The 19,494-nt window shown below is 38.2% G+C and overlaps 1 protein-coding gene across 1 annotated transcript in view; it reads left to right on the forward strand.

Annotated features, from left to right (window-relative positions):
* lamc3 (laminin, gamma 3) overlaps positions 1 to 758 on the forward strand; it is a gene marked incomplete at both ends in the record, with an annotated part of 136,163 nt that extends 135,405 nt beyond the window's left edge. The window contains one exon of the mRNA XM_079257021.1: positions 496 to 758. Within this exon, the coding sequence (XP_079113147.1) occupies positions 496 to 758 (263 nt within the window). The remainder of the gene's footprint in view (positions 1 to 495) is intronic.
* Between the last annotated feature and the right edge of the window lie 18,736 nt (positions 759 to 19,494).

The following is a 19,494-nucleotide window of genomic DNA, read 5'->3' on the forward strand; positions in this document are numbered from 1 at the left end:
TGAAAGCAATTAATCTTCATTTTACCCTGAATGTCACATCACTAAAGAGTGTGGGGCTTTTTAATGCCCCATTTAACATGGAAATATTTCCCAGGTTTTCATCCAGACAGTAAAACAAGAATAACTGTCGGTCACAAAGACAAATGTGGATAGATTTAGTGGCATTAGAATAGTTCAGTTATCTATAACAAGCATGGAGTTGTACGTCTTTGTAATTGAAACTGTTTTATGTATGATATAATGTACAACTTGCTCAGCAGAATTAGCTAGAAAGGCCATGACTTTGCACTTTATGGTTAATGTCTTAATATGCCTGAAAGGATAATGACCAAATCATTGTAATTAGGTCACTGTGCAGACTGAAACACGGTTTATATCACCAATGCAGAACAGAAAGGAATGAACAACAGTTTGAAAATCAGACCTTTTTAAGTCTCTCCCGTTCTGTGGTTTCTTCTTTCTCCATCTGTCCCCTCTCTCGCATGTTGCGACCAGATGGGAGCGTGCCACTGGAGCGATTTGATCGAATCCTGAATGAGACAGCACGTCGCCTGAGCATGCTGCGAGGGAGTGTGGAGAGCCCAACACTGAGCTCAAAGATCCAGAAGCTGCATTCGGCTGCTAAAGACCAGCAGAGCCGTCTGTCCCTCATCGAGCAGGACATACAGGAGATCAGGGAGGAGAGAGACAGTCTCAGGGACATTGCCTCAAACCTGCCTCAGTCTTGCCCTCAGGCCACGGCAGCAGGGAAAGCCTAGAAACCAGAAATGATGAAGATTACACTTTTGATAAATCAGCCCAACATCAGAAAAGTCCAGGAGGATTTTTTTTTTTTTTTTTTTTTTTTTTTAAATAAAGCATCGGTCATTATTTCGTTCAACTTCAAAAAGTCAGATGTATCTTTTCATATTTTACCTCCGTCTACCTTATGCCTTCGGATACAATTCCTTTTACCGCCATGACACACACACACACCATTCAGCTAAAACCCCTCACAGCTCTCCTCTGTCTCCTGTGATTCATGCCTGATCCTCCTTTTCCACCTCAGTGTTTTTCCTTTGTTCCACTCTTGTTTTAACTAAAATCCAAACTTCAGTTTCACCGTGAATCAGAAACCTGGCGTTTTGTACCGCTGAACGCTCCGTCAAGTTTAGAATAATGCAGATTTTTTTTCTTTGTGAGGTTAAACGGTGAGTCTGAGTGCTCCCTCAGACCAACGCCTTCATTTACACTTGAGCTCTTTTTCCATCAGTACAGATTAATTAACAATTAGTCATCTTGGCTTTGTCAGGGTTCGGGTTCAGGCTTCAGCAGCACACAACCTGTTTTGGGGATTCTTACTGTGTCTATCTCTGTTTTTTTGTGGCCTGTCCATTTTGCAATCTCGCTGTGCCACTGCACCTGTTGTCTACAGGTCATGGACGGGTAAACAGTCTGGCTCCTGGAGATATAAATAATGACACAGATTGTGTCTGACTAGATATCACTTAATTACTCTTCTCAGTGATGGTAAAAAAAAAAAAAACCAAACTCTGTACTGTATTTAAAAATGCTGAATCTGATAAAGAATGAAATAACAAGTCCCTGTCACTAATCAACACCTACTTATAATTTTTCTAAATATGTTTTGAGTATCTTAGGCCTTTGCACAGCAAACATTACTCCATGAGATATACTTGAAATGGTAATCCTCCTCAATTTATAACAATATTAGTGGACAACTGTGCAATGGTGTACAATATTGCACACTGGAAATGGAAAAAGGTGCTTCTATCAGAGCAATGTATAAAATGGAAAAAGGAGCTAAATAAAGTCTGTGTCTGGAACGTGTCTTTGCTATTTGTGTTGCTTTTCTTTTGTATTGTTTGTCACTACACACAGCCTTTAGTAAACTGAACTCACAATGACAGTCCTGTGTTACGGTGTGTTTCTCTGCAGGATGAAGTTAGCCTGTTTTATGTGTTTGAACACTAACAAGGTCATGAATGCAAGTCATATCTTCAACTTCTACATTGTTTTAACAGCGCCTCCCCGACAAGCGTAGTACTTTCAGCAGGCCTGTTGAAGAAAATGTAGAGACACTCGTGTGCAGCTGCCGATGCAATTGGAGGACGAGACTCGCTGCCATCCTGTCACTTCAGTGATTCATTTCTTCAACATGCTCCACAGTGAGTGTGAGTTCTGAGTATTCGTCTGCTAAAACTCCAGGAATCTAGCTGGCCTAGGGTTAAAAGGCTGTTGTTCTAAATAATACATTGGGTGGAGACCTGGAGTAAATCGAGATCTGATGTCAGAGTCGCTTCTTCAGACATCTTTGTCATGAAAGCAGCGGGGACTGAACACTGAGGGCGTTTTTAGTGACAAAACTAAATTATATACGAATGATGGCACCTGCAAACTTTTTGGTTTGTTGCTTGAAGTCTTTTTGTTGTTCACTTTTCTTGAAAGATGCTGTAGTGAATATTTCTAGACACACAAAGTGAAAACTGCAGGAAGACACTTCAGATGTATGATACAATCATAGTTTCCTTTGGGTCTGAGGATGTTAGAGTTTAAATCTGCCACTTAGTAGCTCGACCTATTAGGGGTGGGGAAATCGAATCAAAAAATTGAAAATCTGGATTTTTTTTAAAATCCAGATTTTAAAAATCTGGGGGGGGGGGGGGGGGGATTATTTTATTTCAAATAAACATAATTCATTACGAAATTTTTGTCATTTTTATTGTTTTTATTGATCTTTTTACTCGTTTTCTTGGGCATTTTAGCAGCGGAATGATGATCTGGCTACTGTGTTGTTTTTTCCTAATTGAAATCAAGAAAAATGACGAGCAAAAAAAAGTTTCACACATTTGTTTTTTGTTTTTAATCAACAAAAATCAGCAATGTCGAAGAATTGTGAGAATGTCAATTTAAATTGAATCAAATCGGGACAAAAGCATTTTGTCACAGCCTATCTATCTATCTATCTATCTATCTATCTGTCTATCTGTCTGTCTGTCTGTCTGTCTGTCTGTCTGTCTGTACATACATACAGTACATAAAAAAACCAAAAAGCAACATTTTTTTGATTGAAATGGATTTCAGTTGATGACTAAATAAAATAATAGGTGCACACATTACTGTTGTAAACTCAAGCTCTTGTAATGATAAATGAGTTTATTTGCATTTCAATTCACAACAGTGGAAAAAGAAGTAACAAATATCCCTGGCCAGTATTGAACAGGCGTGAAGTTAAAGTGTCATTTTAAGTATTTTAACTGGCAGCACAAGTCTACAAAATGTTACACTTTTAACTTGTTGAATATTTTGTCCAAACTCTTCATTTATAGACAATGATATCTGACTGTAAACCACGGCGGGATCAGCCAGTGGCAGCTTTAGTCTGGCCATGGAGCAGAGGTGATCACATCCTTGTTCTGCCCACAGATTGATACTGGATCGGGGACAAGTTTCTTGTGTGTTCATCTGGACATCACTGGGGCAAGAAGGTTTGCTGTGTCTCCCAACACAGTGTTGATAGCATGGAGATACCAGGAGACACACCAGTAAAGGAGAGATGTGGAGTGGGAATAGGAGGACAGCAACCCAACAACAGGACTGCTGTCTGCTGTTTTGTTAAAAGAACAGGAAGAGCACTGCCAGAGCCCTACAAAATGACCACCAGCAAGCTACTAATGTTCCTATTTTTGTTCAAACTGTCTGACCAACGGGGTTGGGTTTCCACAGAAGGTGGGTCAGCTTGTGATGTGATCTTTCTACTTGTATTTTTAGTATGATTCTAATACCAGACCTCCATGGGTTAATGGTTTTGATTTCAATTGATCATTCTTATGTTATCTTGTTCTTGACACACTCTACTATGTAATAAATAAAGGTTAGGTTTTTCTTCATAGCAAAGTATCTCAAACTGACTCCTGGAACAAGCTTGCTTGCTTTATAGAAGGATCAGTTATCTCATCCACTAACAGGATAATAAAATGGTATTCCCCAAAATGTGCCTTTAAGTCAATGATCATCTTAAAAACTGATGAAGCCAATATTTTCTTTCTTTTGTGCTGCGGCACAATGTTGTGTATTGATTTGCTTATTAACCCAAAACACTTACACAAGCATTTTAGTAATTATGGTAAGCGTTTCAATTTTAAAACACAGTTTTAAATGTTGATGTCAGATTTTTCTACAAGCCAAATTACAAAACAGTCGGGATGCTGTGTAATATATAAATAATCATGAAATACAACAATTTGCAAATCTCACAAGTCAATATGTTCTCGCAAAAGGAACATAGAGACATGTTGGATGTGGGAAATGAAACATTTAACAGTTCAATAAATATCAATTGTAGCACATCTCAAATTAGATGGTAGCAGTTTAGGGCAACAAACAGCTGTAAATGTGTGGTACAGTAACTGGAGGAACATGATGCAAATAATTAGGTTAAACGTAGAATAGGAGATCCTGGAAAAATGGGGCAAGAAATCTATTTTTTGAAAATACACAATTGAAACATCCAAACTCTTTTCTTCAGACTTCCTTACAAGTTTCCAGAGCACAGACGCATGCAATGCTTGTTCCTGAGGGGTTTAGGGGGCAGGGACAAATGTCAATTGAATTTGATAGACATATTAGCATCTAATTGTCAGGTAAAGGGTCAGGTAAAACAATTGGATGGAGTTGTCACGGGTAATAATGATAATAATAATAATAATAATAACAATGATAATATTTTATTTTATTTTATTTGTTTTATTTTATTTTATTTTATTTTATTTTATTTTATTTTATTTTATTTTATTTTATTTTATATTTAAAAAAACAATCTGAAGGGAATTCCAGACGTGTGGTTCTGCAGCACAGAAAGCTTGATCAGTCATGCTTCGTCCTGGCGGATTGGAGAAGACAGTGGAGCTTCTGAGGCTCCTGCAAGGTACTCGTTGCGAACAGCACTTTGCTTTTTTTTTTTTACATTCTCCACCATATCACAACCGCTCTGGAAATAGGATTGTATTTCAGTGGTGAGGGAAATCTCAGTTTGTTTAATCAATTTAAAATTTTATTTAGTTTAAACTCAAGCTGAATCCCACAATTACATATGTAGATTAATATCCCAGTTTTGCTTTCATGAAGAAAAGCGGAACATCCATCACAGGGATAAATGCAGCTGTAGTTTAGGAATCATTTTCAGTCAGTTTAGCAGCTAAGTACAGATGAGTGTCATTACCATTTGAAAATGAAATTCATGACTGCTGAGAGATAACAGGAGACAGAGTACAGACGGAGTCATTAAAGTCATTACATTATCACAATATTCATTCAATAATTGATATTTTAGTGAACACTGCATGCATCAGCCCATGTCAGCCGGCCTTAATCAGGTTTAAAAATCTGTGGGGGGCACTTGGTGCGATTTCTCTGCATGCAGTAATGAAAAGAAGCAAATTTGCATGAACTTGAATTATTAAAAACTTTATACACCAAGATTTATTTTCTTGGGGTTTTTAGTTTGAGAGGAGGAGGAAGAGGAGGAGGAGGACAAGAAAAGTAAACCAGAGAACAAGAAGCTGCTGTTTGTCACAGAGAATCAGACAGACTTCAGAGTTCGCTGCCATTCTGTGAAAGTTCAAGCAGAGAGGCAACATCAAGGGGAAGAGTTACTTCACTGCCATCTCACTTTTTTTTACTCTTTTTTTTTTTTTTTTCCCCTCCCCGCAGTGACTGACTCTCCCCATAGCGTTATTCCGTGTATCCCTAAAAGTTTCTCCACAGGCAGAAGAAGGCTAGCACTTTACGGAAGCACATGGCAAATTTCTGATGACACAATGTTCACTGTTCATTTTTGGCTTTAGTTTAACCATAAAAGCTACGTTTTCAGTCATCAGAGCAATGATTGTGTTGAAAACAATCCAGGTTCAAAATCAGAGGAAAAGCTACAAACATAAAAGGAAACTGCCAAGAGCCGATGCCAGGAAGTGTTAAATTGGATGGAGAGGATGTAATGCATTCATTAAGATGTTGTTGTGATCCAAGTTAAAGTGCTGCCCAGTGTGGGAGTTGGTTCAGAGCTCATAAGTCAAGAGCCAAGCGGAAACTGGCAGTGATCAGTTAGTGGCGGAGGAGGGGGGGTAATTACCAGCCGCTCCCTGACATACACCGAAGCCTACATCTTCATCCATACTCCTTTTTGCACGTCAGGGTTCATGATGGCAGTCGTTCACACGCGCTGAGCAAAGATTACTGGGATGGAAAACAATTTACCTTCCAAAGTCCTTAACAAAAATTACTGTCTAAAAAGGCTGTTTTAAATTGACAGAAAAAAGTGAGTAAATCCACAAGAAAAGGCGCAGAGCCTGACATGGTATGTGCAAGCAAGACAAGCGCAAATCCTTAACATCAAAGATGTTCTCTGACACTACTGCTATGCCTCTCTTCCCACTTCAAGGACACCAAATAAGTGTATCTCCACCAACCAAAACATCTCCACATTTTAAACACTAAGCCTCGCACTGCCTCGTGAACTGTCAGAAAAATACAGCTCAAGAGTTGCCGTCCTCGTCCCTTTTATTTGCTTTGCTATCCAGCAATCGCACACTGGCTCTGAATGTGAGCTTGCTTTAAGCAGTGTGCACAGATTAAACAGGCTCATAACAAGGAGCAAAATAAATCTCAGACATTTCACAGACCAAAGGTTTGGAAAAAAAAAAAAAAAAAAAAGAAATGCACAAATCACTTCAGGGGGATTGGTGCAGCATGCCTGACACAGCTTTTGAGATCATGAAAACATATGCAAATATTTGCACTTCACTTGGCATTAATATGTTGTGATTTGTATTTAACAGTGTGAATTTTGTCTGGTTCTTGCCGCGGCTTTTTATAGTCTATATTTTAATGAAAAAAAAACACTACATCATGTCTCGTTTGCTATTTCACAGCACCGCACCTGCACGAGCTAACAACCCACATTTAATTATCATCTGCTGCACAAAATCTCTGCCAGATGTTTCTGTGTTAAACCTGATTGAAGCTACAGTTTGCATAAACGAGATTATTTTCAGACTAATAAGTATAATAATTTTGTGTGCCCCAGTTGCCCACACTGACGCGTGCCAAGACTGAAAAACAGATCCGCTCTCACATTGCAACAAGTGGAATCATTCAAGTTAAAACTGAAGAAAAGGGGTTTGCATGATGAAATAATTGCAACCTCATTTACAATCACAGCACAAGCCAAACTTCAAATAAGTTCCCTGAATTTCCCATTGAAGCAGAGGATGCTTTCGGTCCTGTTGGGAATAGTTAAGCTTTCAGAGAACCCAGATGAACTTTGCCAATATAAGTGAGTTTGTGTTCCATGGAGAGTGAAGATGTTAAAAAAAAAAAGAGTTGGCAGCTGAGGGGTTTATATAGATCAGCATATCAAAACCAAGTGTATGTGCCAAAAAGATTGCATAGAGGGAATCTATAAACCAGAGGATGCCTACAAGCCACAATGAGGGATGAATGCTGAGGTTGGTTTGTGCTTTGCTGTGTGTATGACACAAAATGTTGTTGGACTTGGTTCATGCACCTGGCGCGAGAAATTATCCAAAGTTCTGCTTTTTTAAAAATTTTTTATTTATATTACAGGTAAAATTGGCAAATTTTCACTGCTCTGCAAACCTAGATTTGGTCTGGTTCTCACCGTGATGTTATCACCTCATTAAGCATGAATACGATTTGATCAAAACCTGTCAGTTTTCTGGAAATCCGTCGACAATAATAAGGTTAGTTTTCATGTTATGGTGCTCAGTAATTTCAAAGAACGTATTTTCAGTGTTCAACATTGTAACTGGTATCGTGCCAGTAATTAAAGGAGAAGTGTAGCATCTCTTTACAGGGTCCCCAGTTTTTTCCCTTGTTTGGCAGAATAAAACAACACTAAAGCAGTGATACAGATGCACGGTAGCCTCACAGCTAGAAGGTTGCTTGAACAGTGACCTTTCTGTATGCTCTCCTTGCATGTCCTGGGTTATCTCCGGGCTCTCCAGCTTCCTCTCGTAATCCAAACCCATGCAAGTTAGGTTAACTGATCTCTCTAACTTCTGTCTAGGAATGAATGTGAGCAAGGATGGCTAACCCAAACCCTAAACTGTAGTGGACTCACCACCTGTCCAGGGTGTACGCCACATCTCATCTAATGTTTGTTGGGATAGGCTCCCACTTTCCCACACCCCAAATAGGAATAAATGCTATATGGAAGAAATGAATGAATAATAATAAATGCAATCATCCTAATTTATTATTTTTCTGTAATGTCTGTCATTATTTAATATGTTTTCAGACCTAAAGTTTTGTTTTTGTTTTTTTTTTTTGTCATTTTCTTTCTTTGTTCTGAGGAAAGGTAACACTGAATGTTATGCAAAATAGCATGTCATGATTTCACAAGTTTTGAATCCAGCTAAATGTACCAATTTTACAGTTGTTTGGAAACTGCTTCCTTTTCGTTGGGAATCAATAAGTATTACTTAAACGAAGGCTTTGCTGTGATGAGGTATTGTTGGAAAAAAAATGATGCAATTTGCATGAATATCTGCAACAGAAATCTGAACAGTCAAAGGTGATTTTGTGGAAGGGATTTTTAGATGTACCATATCTGTTTTTATCCCAGTAAGTCACCGAAACTAAAGCAAAATGTTTTTTAATCAGGCAACAAATACATTTTGAACAAATTCATCTGTCAAAAGATGGAAAAGTGAGACAAAATGATGCCTGTAATCATTACTGGAGTGGAAGTTTTCGACTGGAATATGAGCATCACGAAAAGAAATCTTTTAATATATAAACATTAATCCCCCCAGTTTGAACCTCCCATTAAAATGTTTCTCTCCATGCTTGATTCGATCCTGCCTTCTATTTTCTGTCAACTCCTTTATTTTGTCCTTTTGTCACTGAATTGCTCAGATCCTCCAGCAGAAGCTATTTCTTCTACTTCTCACCCTGATATGGAATACAGCAACTCTTTTTCATGAAAAATTAGCAGCTGTAGCACCAAAGCAGACCCGGAATCATTAGATCATTTTATGTGGAAGAAACGTCTGATGAACCTGCTGGTTCATGCTTTGAGTAACATTTATTCAGTCAAATAAACTGAAAATGCAAATGGACACAGCCATCCCTCTTGTTTTGTCTCGTTTCATCATTTCAAACTTATTTTTAAATTGTTTTGAAAAAAAATCATTTTCAGCTCTGATGAGTTACTTCACTGGATATGAGGAACGTCACTTGAACAGAAGGATTGTCTTTTTTTGTTTTGTTTTGTTTTTCTTTTTACTGTTTTTTAAAAACAGTGACAAAAGATACATTTGGAAAGAGTTACTGATGTGACACTGACAAGACTTTTGCGAAGTCTCAAAGGTGACATGTCATTTTTTAGTGATGCCTCCATAATGTTTTCTGGGCTCTAAAAAAAATTCAAAGCCCCTCTTCACAGCCAGAGGCTGCAAACATACATCACAGAGACACAAACGGTTATGGATATATTCATTACCTGAGGTAGATGTTTTTTTCTTTTACTCAACAACCAAAAGCATAAGTTCTAGTCATGACAACAGGCTATATGGCTTGTTATTGTTGGTTATTAGACCTTTTTGTTAAATAAATCTTTACTGCTGTTTTCCTCACACAATAGATTATATTTCTTTAAAACAAGAAAAGTAGTCTTTTAAATGAATGATAATTATGAACAGATACACTCCCAAGCAAAAGTTTAAAGTTCAAAGCACAAGTTTGGACACACTTTGCCATTGGATTTGATGGAAAAGTGTGTCCAAACTTGTCCTTTTACTACAGTTTCTCAAATGGGGTTACATGTACCTCTTGGGGTTTTTGGAGACATTGTACGTCATACATCAGAAAATAGAAAACTAACAAAAATTGTCTTCATCTACAATTTTATAATCTTGTTATAAATATTTCAATTAAATATAAATGTAAGTATATAAATGAAAGTTTATGTTCTGTGCTCAGTTTTAAGCACAGATCACCTACATACTGGGATTTTGTACACGTTCTGGTGCACACCAGGTGACTTCACCTGTCAATCACTTGTCAGCACAACAACTGGAAATATGGTTGAAGCATCACAGTTATACTGATGAAGAGAGAAACTACAACCAATATTCACAAACAGGTCCCGTTCTGGAAAAGTTTAGAGGAGTAAAAACGACAGGAGATCTATGATGGACTGGCGACCTGTCCAGGGTGTACCTGCCTTTTGCCCAATGATTGCTGGGCTACGCTCCAGCTTCCCCACAACTCCTAATCAGATTAAGTGTGTCAGAAAATGATTGAATGAATGAATGAAATGACAGGAAAGGACATTTTTACAGTTAACACACTATTAGTGTGATATTTTCATGGGACTATTTAGGTGTTGGTACAGATGTTCACCTTTGGGAGTCAATCAGAACACACAATTCTCTGGCAGGTGGCATGATTTTAGTCACTGATTATTTAGCATGTTGGAAATGTGTTTGGGTGATTTTTGTTTGTTCTTTTGTTTGATCATTTTATATATTTGAAATTTGAAAGTATTTTTTCTCTTACAAATTTGAATGAATCATGACAGGGCAAAGTTTTAATGTGTCCTCAACCACAGAAACATTATGAGGTTAGGGGCTACTTTGCTGAAAAAACTGTCCAGAAAGGCATCCTCAGTGAAGTGTTATTTTTTTAACAGGTAGCATCACCTGTTTGGATCATTTCATACTAACCTAAGCAGATGCTTTAATCCAATTTGGCGTTCTTGCCATAAAGAGAAGATAATGATGGGAAAGATATACCTGTTGATGTTTTGTGAACATCATATGCCTGAACAACTCAAGATGGCAACTGCCAGATTTCTTCTGTAGCTACTTGTGGATCATTATCAAGAGATCCCAGTTGTTATCAATTAAAAGAAAATGAAAAATCATAAAAAAAAATGTGGATTTACCAATTTGTGGACTATCTGAAATCAGTCCTTTTTAGAGAGAGAGAGAGAGACTAAAGAATTAATGGATTTGAGAGGTGGTTCAGGTCTTGTAAAGGGTCACGTCAGTCAGAGAAACATCAAGTTAAAGATTCACTGCACCACCTCATTTCTTGTACTGGCAGAGCCTGAATATAAATGTGTTTTTTCACTGAACAAGAACTTGGATTCAGTCAAGACAATACTTTTAATTACACCATTAAATTTATGAGATCATTTGAATAAAACTGATGCAGTTAATGAAGGGAGCAGGGAGGAGGAAGATACTTCTACAGAAAGACAGAAACCTGAGTCACGACCTTTACTTTTAAAAAGTATTTCTTAGGGGGAAAATAGGGTTTGAATAGGATGTAAGATTTTTTTTTTTTAATTGTATGCAAACGAACAGTTTTTTACAAGATGAAGATGTCTGTTTTCTGCTTCTGAAAAGCTGATTATCTAAAAAGGCTCATTTTAAAGTACCAACACAGTCATCAGGGAAAAAAAATTCAGGAGAATGAAACACTTTTGTAGCAGAGGCATGAGGGAGGAGGGGCGCCTAAAATGAAGTGCTGCTTCACAGGATGTAAAAAGAGACTAATGAGAAAAGTTGGGGGTTTGAACAGATTATCTTTATAAATAGGAGACAAATCTCATCGCATGCTTGTGGAACTGGGTGAGGAAAACATATCGCAATAATTCATGAGTCCAAAGGAAGTCACACTCACACACACACATTCATAATCCAGAGCCATCAGAGGGTCATTAGACACCCTGATAGATGTGATTCATTGTTCAATGCTGAGTGGACCATAAGAAAGATTTGTCCAAAGTATGAATCTTTGTTTCTGTTGCTGTCTATTCAGATAAGATGAAAAGAATTTTTCAGTGCTCCAAGAATGGGGAACAATATTTGAGGGATATTACAGACATCCTCTGAGCTGGTTTTCACCGGAACTGTTTTTTTTTTGTGACTCTTTAAAGTTTCAGCATTAGAAAGTCTCAGCAAACCACCGCAAGGGCATGTAGATAATGCACAATACAAAGGAGGAGCATTCAGTTCTGAGTCACCAAATATTTGCAGTATACTTGTGAAGCTGGCGAAGACTGAGTTAGCTTACAGACAACAGTATGCTGTCATTTTTATTGAAGGAAAAGAGGAAACTGAGGGGAATGAAAGCTGAGTTGTTTTTTCTTTGGGACAGGTAAGTGCACTTTATGTTATCCAGCATTTATTAGCTGGACTATTGCTGTCAGGGGATCTTGTAGGGCTTGAATACTCCACCTTTCAGTAAATATAAAAGTCCAGCTGGAGCTGTGAAGGTCTGAGGCTTATACACATGAAAGATCTTCAGAGTCCTCCAACAATGTTAGAACCAAAAGAGGTTTGTTTCCTGTGTTAATTTAGTCTCTTTGTATGTCAGCAAGACCATTTGTCGTGTGCTTCTAGGTCATTGCACCAGATGTTCTTCTCAACCAATGGTTTTCAATGTGTGGCCCTGAATTCTGGAAATAGATCCAAAGAATACACTTGTTTGGGATTTAAAGAGGAGCAAGAAGATTCAACCAAAAGGATCTTTTCATAGCTATTTTACACATGAGGTACAGCCTGAAAGTTCCAATACATTATACAGACAGACCATATTTGAACAGTAAAACTTGTGCCTGTCATACCTTCCCAATTTATCATGATACATCACATGGTAAATATGCATGCATGCTTATTTTGTGCCTTTCAAACATTCATGTGGTTGTGGGGTAGTGTCACTCCCCAACACCTATCCTGCAAGGTGGAGTTAAACAAAGAATAATGCTAAATGGTAACACAATGAAAAATGCAACCCAAAGCAAACACTAACAACCCGAGATAGTAAGTGCTGCATGGTTACCTGGCAACAGAAATAACAGAATAAAGTTAAGGGGAAAAATATGACAAAAGGTAAATGTTAGGGACAAGTGGTGAACAATTACAGTCTTACCCACTTTGTCACAGTTGTTGTCTTTTTTTAATTTATTTATTTATTTATTTGTAGATAGAGTGGATAATCAGAAAAGGAAATACCTCCTGTAATTCAGGCAGGACAAGCCATGATGGTTTTGCCAAGTAGCCTAAATGTGGTGACACACTTTCCCATTAAATCCAGTGGGAAAGTGTGTCCAAACTTCGAACTGCTGCTCTACATGGCTAAACATAACCAGATAGTGTTTATCAATAACAATACAGAGAATCTGAAAGAAAAGTAGAATATAAAACGAAAGTTAAAGTAGAACTATTATGGGCATTTCAGGCTAATTTATTTTTATTTCTGAGACCAGAAGGGCTGGGATTAATCGAGTTATTGTCACAAATCACTTTATTTACTTCAGACCGACCCTCTCCGTAGGCTGTCAGATCAGCTTGTGGGCAAAACAAGTGGATTGAGCCCCTCATTAAGCCCCGCCTCCTGCCACTGCACTACATCGGGAGCGCGCACCGCAACTGCTTTCGCCGTCATTGTAACATCTCATAAACAGAAGGATTAGGCTAATATCAACTCAATAAAAAAACAAACTACAATGTCAACACATAGCATACAGCCCTACATGTTGGAACCTGAATCAGACCCTGAAAACGAAGTGGAAAACAGCAACCCACAGCAACGAATGCAGCAGGATGTCTCTCTTTGGTAAACTCACCAGCCATCGTTGGAAATAACTTTATCCCACGTTTTCCACCCGCCTGATGTATTTGTACATGCCCTTGTTAACCAGTAGAAGGTAACCAATCACCGAACCTTATCCCCCGGGACGTCACAAGGATTTCCAAGTAGAAAAAACTCTCTAAAACTACGCTTTTTTTGTCGCCATGGAAACCGAACGGAGAGCGTGCTGGAACTCAAACTCAAACTCAAACATGCATTTAAGGTGATAAAAAAAACAGTGCCGTTCACATGTCTGATGAGGATTCAACACTGTAACACTGTAGAAAACTAGGAAAACTCCAAATATCATAATAGCACCCCTTTAAGTTTAAATGTATTGAATAGACTGGAGGGTAGTGTAGATGGAGTGTGGTAATGTAGTGGAGCGTGTGTATACCTCCACCTCCACAGCACCTGTTACAATTATTTCATGCTGCAAAGATTCATGTAGCAACAGTTTGTTGACATGCTGTGAGACTGCATGGTTATATTTAGTGTTTTTTCTATTTTTTGTGTGCCTGTGTGTGTGTGTGTACATTTATGTGTGTGCGCATGTGTGTGTACGTGTGTTTCCATTTAAACAGAAGAAAAAAGATTGCCAAAGGCTAAAAGCCAAAAGATTATGTTTTGTGTTTTATGGCAGCTTCACAAACTTCTCTGACATTTGCTGCTATCACAAACAAGTCTAGTTTATCTTTGGCAATGAGCTGTAAACAAAATATTTAAATTTCCAGAGCCAAATTTTCATATCTTGTCCTGTTTCTTCTGCATAAAACTGGCCTACCCCTCTCCCACACCCTCCGTCTCCATATTGACAAGTATGTCTGAAAGAGTTGAGCTGTCACTGCATCTGTCTGACTTTCCTGGTTTGGTTAAAGTAAATGTGTAAAACCAGTCAGTGGGGCAAGGTTAAATAAAAGAATGAAGTTTTATTGACTCAATACACCCCCTGTTAGTATTCCTTTACTTAAAGTTTACCCACATGCAGTGTCAACATACTCATAGCTTAAAAACATACGACGGAGCTTTTGCCATTTTCCCCGTCACGTGCGCCCTATCGACCGCTAATTCAGCATTCATCTTCCATCCTGACCTGTGAGCTCTCCAGCAAAAGACGATCTTACAATGACTCCTGTTCCCTTTCTCTCTTTTAATTTTCTTGTATTTCTTTGCTGAATCTGCAAAGTTGCATGTTCAAAACAGCCAGTGTGTTTTCCAGCCCGAAGCAAAACTCTGCTGCAACATCATGTTGCATGCAAAAGCAGTATAGTGCAGTTTCTCAGCCTCGGGAAGCTGCTGGGTTGCAGCGGCTCCAGAAATGCACATAATAGATGGAATTGTGTTATTGAACGCAGAGTTTTAAGATCAGAAAGTTACATAAAGTATCTTTAACGCTCAGAAAAATGTATTTATCGCTATACCACAGATGTTTTTCCCCCATTTCTTACAAGTGTTTAAATCTGTATTGAAAGTTGGAGGAAGTCAGATGGATTACTAAAGAAGCCAAAGATGGATTTTGCATAGCTCATTACCTAACCTGTTATGTTAACTTGTATGCGGTTTATGTTTTATTGTAAATAGGATAGGATGAAATTAGCATTTTAGCTTCAGCTGATGAAATTTATCAAAATGTAAAGAAAAGAAACACCTTTGCTCCTTGGCTTGACTTTCTCAAACAGTTCTCTCGACTGTACATTATTATTAAAGCTTTTCTCCCCGTTATGACAGATCATTTGTCGTTCTCTGCATATTGTTTTTAACTATTCAGATTCCTGAACTGCTACATGAAAGCTAATGGTGAATGAACCAACCTGGTTCTGGTGTTGCTGAACAGGGGAGGAGCCAGAGAGGGGGATCAAGGTGGCGCTGCTCACTGCTAAATTCTGACTGCAGACCTTCGCTACCACCTCACATTATTAACAGGCCACTGAAAGAGGACAGAAATGTGAGTCCAGACCTGCATGGATCAGAAGTATTCCTACACCAGTTTAAAGTCAGTTTTCAAATATTTCCCTGTTTAGTCATCCTCTGAAAATGTTGATATTTTTTACCTTTCCAGATGTACAACTGCTAATATAGACTATAAACCAGATGCTAGTGTGGCAGGATAAAATTGGTGTTTGTGTTACCAGGCAGTCAGCTGATGGTAGTGACATAATGAAAAAGGCAAAAGCCAGCTTGAGTTTGCTCCCTCCTGGTAAGATGCATCACTACGTTAAACTGCTTTCAAGTTGAACCACCCAAGTATTCCTTTGCCATCACCTATGGCCCACCTTGAAGACCTGGGTACTCAGCCACTACTAATAAGCCTCTGCAGGCACTGAGTGGTTCATCTTTATATATATATATATATATATACCTCCCAGAGCTTGAAGTTAAGTTCATCCAAAGCATTCTGGGTCTATTTTTTTCAATACCGTGCTAGTAAAATTGGTTTTCCATTTGTCAGAGAAGAGAACAGGGTTTTTTACAAAAGAAAAAAAGAACTAAACAAATAAGCTTTCTCATCTGAGAATAATGCGGTGACAGGAAATAAACAGTGAAGCATGCTAGAAGTCTTTTCAGTCTCTTTATGCAATGCTTCACAATCTCTGTAAAATGGCATTTCAGAGTGTGGTGCTCACACAGAGTGCACCCTTTCACACAAACAATTACACAAACACAATCCCTAAAAGAGCTACAAGAAGAATTTGCCTTGGGCTTAACTTCCATCGTAAAGCTTTCCTGTTTTCAGTGCATTACACAGTTACTGCATTCTATGTTTCAGATGCTCTCATATCAGAAACGGCTAAGTACAGGGTACAAAGAAGGTCAACTTGACTGATGCACCGGTGCAACGAGTGCCTGACTATTCCTGGAAGTTATATTACATAATGACACATAAGGTATTTGTCATAAAAAAAAGACAAATACCTTAATCTGATTCTAAAGGTAATCCAGAAAATTGTGTTTACACTTGGTCCAGATTTTCTGTCCTATCACACTACAGGGGTCATTAGCTCTGGTTAAACGCATCACTGCTTTGGTAGACATCAAAACATGGGCCTTCTGTCGTTATTCTGGGCACGATTCAGTTTACTGACTCCTCATCTGATTCCACTTTCCCCCAGGTGTCCCCATGGGGTCATTGAGGAATACACACCTGCACCAGCATGATAAGGCTGCAATTCAGAAAGTAAATTCACAAAAGAAAGGTTGTTTATTCACAAGTGATGGTAAGAAGGATCACAAGATTGACATCAGGTAATTGGATTGGGCACAGAAATACAGACTCACAGGGTGATGAGGTTCAAAGGGAAACTCGATTTAGAGCTCAGTCAGTAGTCTGGAGCTTTTAGAAGTGACCAAGACAAAAGCAGCTGGAATTAGTTCCTCCCAGAGGATGACAGTTTTCACTCCTCAGCCCATGGTTCCACCTGCTGCTCCCTCATGATGGTGCTCATTTGTCAGTGCATTCCTAAAAGCGTGGAGTAAATGTGTAAGTGTAATGTGATGTGGTCACAATAGGTTTGCATTTGTCAAATGTGCTATGATGTTTCCATCATGCCTGTGTGCAGAGAACACCCACACAAACATTTCCCAAGTGAAATCCTGTCACAGAGGCAGGAAAAATTAGTTCTCTGAGGCAGAAATGGAGACATAAATAATGATGTTGAACCAGAATAAACAATTATTATTAAGAAGCTGACATAATGGGGTTTTCAGGGCTTGTCTGCTGTTGCCACCGTTGTCGCAGCCGTGGCGACTGCAAAAAGGATGGATGGATGGATGGATGGATGGATCATGTTTTAGAAAGAAAACATGATGACACATTTCCAAGATCATTCTAATAAGCATTAATAACAAAATTAAGAGAATCATGATTCATGCTGGGGGGAAAAAAAGCCTATAATTCAGTTAATGAGTATTCACAATATGCCGAGTAATTGTTGTTTCCTGTTACTGCATTAATTGTTTAGCTAATCAACATAATGAAAATAACTGCAAGGCCTATTAGTTGATTTCCTTAGTTGTTTAAAGACATTGAGTTACTTAATTTCAATAATGACAATAACACAAGTCAGCCTTCCTCATTACAAGTTTGGATATAACTAAACAGTAATAATCAGTAAATAAATCTAGGGATTAAGAAGGTAAAGTATGAGAGTAATGTCATTAATAACAAGTTTAGGTCAGTAATTAGCATTTTTACCATAGCTTCAATAAAACCATATAAACTATGCCCTCCTACTTTCCGCTATATATTAGAAATAAATGTCTAAAGAGCTATAAAGCATAAATAGGCTCAGATTATCACAGACGTCCTTGAAGCACAGTTGAAACTAATCTTTTTTCTACACAGGTTCAGTGGGTGAAGAGTAATATCTGAATATTTTTTCCCTGTGCTTAGTGCTTTCACATTATGATAAAACGGATGTGGATAATCATTTCTGGTTTAGACAGGACCTTGGCTGTATTCTCTCACATTCCTCTGTGTAAGCTCAAAAGCTCAGCATGAAACTACATTAAGCGTCTGACTCAATCAAGCATATATTCTTAGCAGGCTATTAACCGAATACTCCAGCAAGAGCTGGCTTTTATAAAGTCGTCGTGACAAACTAGTTTTCCCGCAGAATCGCTGACTTTTATCTGAACATTTGAACCTCCTTGAACATTTGAACTTTGCTGGGATTTAGCATTAACATAACTACACATTAATCTGACTGACTATCTGCTGTGATAGATCTGAGAATGAAGGTCGATATTGTTTTTGCTGGTAAGTTTAGCATGTTTTAGATGGATTTTCTTTACCATCTGTTTATTTGGGTGGTTTTGGACTTGTTCAGTAAAGATTGCTCCTCTGTGAAGCAGCAGCCATATGAATCCATGCTGCCCTCCTGTGGTACCTTTAAATGATGGTATTTGATAAAAATCATGGGCCTTGTGTCATATCGTTTCCATCTGCCTTTGGGTCACTGGGACGAGATGTGCCGTTTGGGTAACTTGTTTATTTGTGCTCTAACAGTGGCATAACAGCTTGGTTCGGCACTTTTAATCAGCAGTGATTTAAAAGTATTATTTCTGTTAATCTTCTGCTGTACAGCCCTCACTGCTGTCCTCCTCTTTGCCATAACCTCACTCAATACTCCATCTATCCTCCCTGTCAATTCACTCATTTTTTCTCTAAGATTCTGTCTATTTCGCTTTTTAATCCTGATGAAACTTTATGTTAGAAGCTGTGGCCTGCAGCCATCTATAGATGCCCAACAAGGAAGCAATTACCCTTTTAACTCCTGACCTACTTCACTTATAACTCCCCCTCTCATTCAATATCTCTAAATTATTTTTTATTTTTTTGTAGAGGCAACTAAAAACTTTTTTTCTGCTTTGATATATACTATCTTTAAGTTGCATGATGACAAAGAGCAGAATAAAGTTTACTTTTCTTTTCGAAATGCACCCAGACAAGAAAGTTGTCTCTTACTCCTCACAAAAAGCCTTTCAGATTCAATATGTTTGTTCCACTTAAATGCTCTGCTATCTGCAGGAGTACCATTTTCTGCAGCTCTCAGTCTGTTAGTTTGACAGTTTGACCCTGCAGATGTCCATTGTTGACCTGGTGATCTCAGGAGGAAGAACAACAACGAGCCTGCGAATGTTGCTAGTACAGCAAAAGTTGTCTTGCATCCAGAAGGGACTCATCTCCCTCTTTTTTGACATTTAGAAATATTGCTAATTATGCTATAGCTGTCTGCAATCTATTTCATTTTTCAGCATCATAACAAAGCAAAAGCAAAACTTCTCAATTGACCGTGTATTTGTTTTAAAAGACAGAAAAAAGATGAAGCA

The sequence above is a fragment of the Telmatherina bonti genome (assembly GCF_933228915.1).
Source record: "Telmatherina bonti genome assembly, chromosome: 17".
Taxonomy (NCBI): domain Eukaryota; kingdom Metazoa; phylum Chordata; class Actinopteri; order Atheriniformes; family Telmatherinidae; genus Telmatherina; species Telmatherina bonti.